The sequence below is a fragment of the Antrostomus carolinensis genome, unplaced genomic scaffold (genome assembly GCF_000700745.2).
Source record: "Antrostomus carolinensis isolate BGI_N321 unplaced genomic scaffold, ASM70074v2 C12695386, whole genome shotgun sequence".
NCBI classification, from domain to species: Eukaryota; Metazoa; Chordata; class Aves; order Caprimulgiformes; family Caprimulgidae; genus Antrostomus; species Antrostomus carolinensis.
Genome location: NW_010349576.1, coordinates 1 through 416, shown reverse-complemented (window position 1 = coordinate 416; position 416 = coordinate 1). Strand labels below are relative to the sequence as shown.

The 416-nt window shown below is 63.9% G+C and overlaps 1 protein-coding gene across 1 annotated transcript; it reads left to right on the top strand.

Annotated features, from left to right (window-relative positions):
- Positions 1-5: 5 nt before the first annotated feature.
- On the top strand, positions 6-413 carry LOC104531624 (tubulin beta chain-like; the record flags this gene model as incomplete). Its single annotated transcript, XM_010176551.2, has 1 exon — positions 6-413. A coding segment is annotated over one exon (408 nt), but the record flags the coding sequence as incomplete, so codon positions are not given.
- Positions 414-416: the final 3 nt, after the last annotated feature.

The following is a 416-nucleotide window of genomic DNA, read 5'->3' as shown; positions in this document are numbered from 1 at the left end:
TGGTGGAGAACACGGACGAGACCTACTGCATTGACAACGAGGCCCTGTATGACATTTGCTTCCGCACCCTGAAGCTGACCACTCCCACGTACGGGGACCTCAACCACCTGGTGTCGGCCACCATGAGCGGTGTGACCACCTGCCTTCGCTTCCCCGGCCAGCTCAACGCTGACCTGCGCAAGCTGGCGGTCAACATGGTGCCTTTCCCCCGGCTGCACTTCTTCATGCCGGGCTTCGCGCCCCTCACCAGCCGCGGCAGCCAGCAGTACCGAGCCCTGACGGTGCCCGAGCTGACGCAGCAGATGTTCGACTCCAAGAACATGATGGCCGCCTGCGACCCGCGCCACGGTCGCTACCTGACGGTGGCCGCCATCTTCCGGGGCCGCATGTCCATGAAGGAGGTGGATGAGCAGATG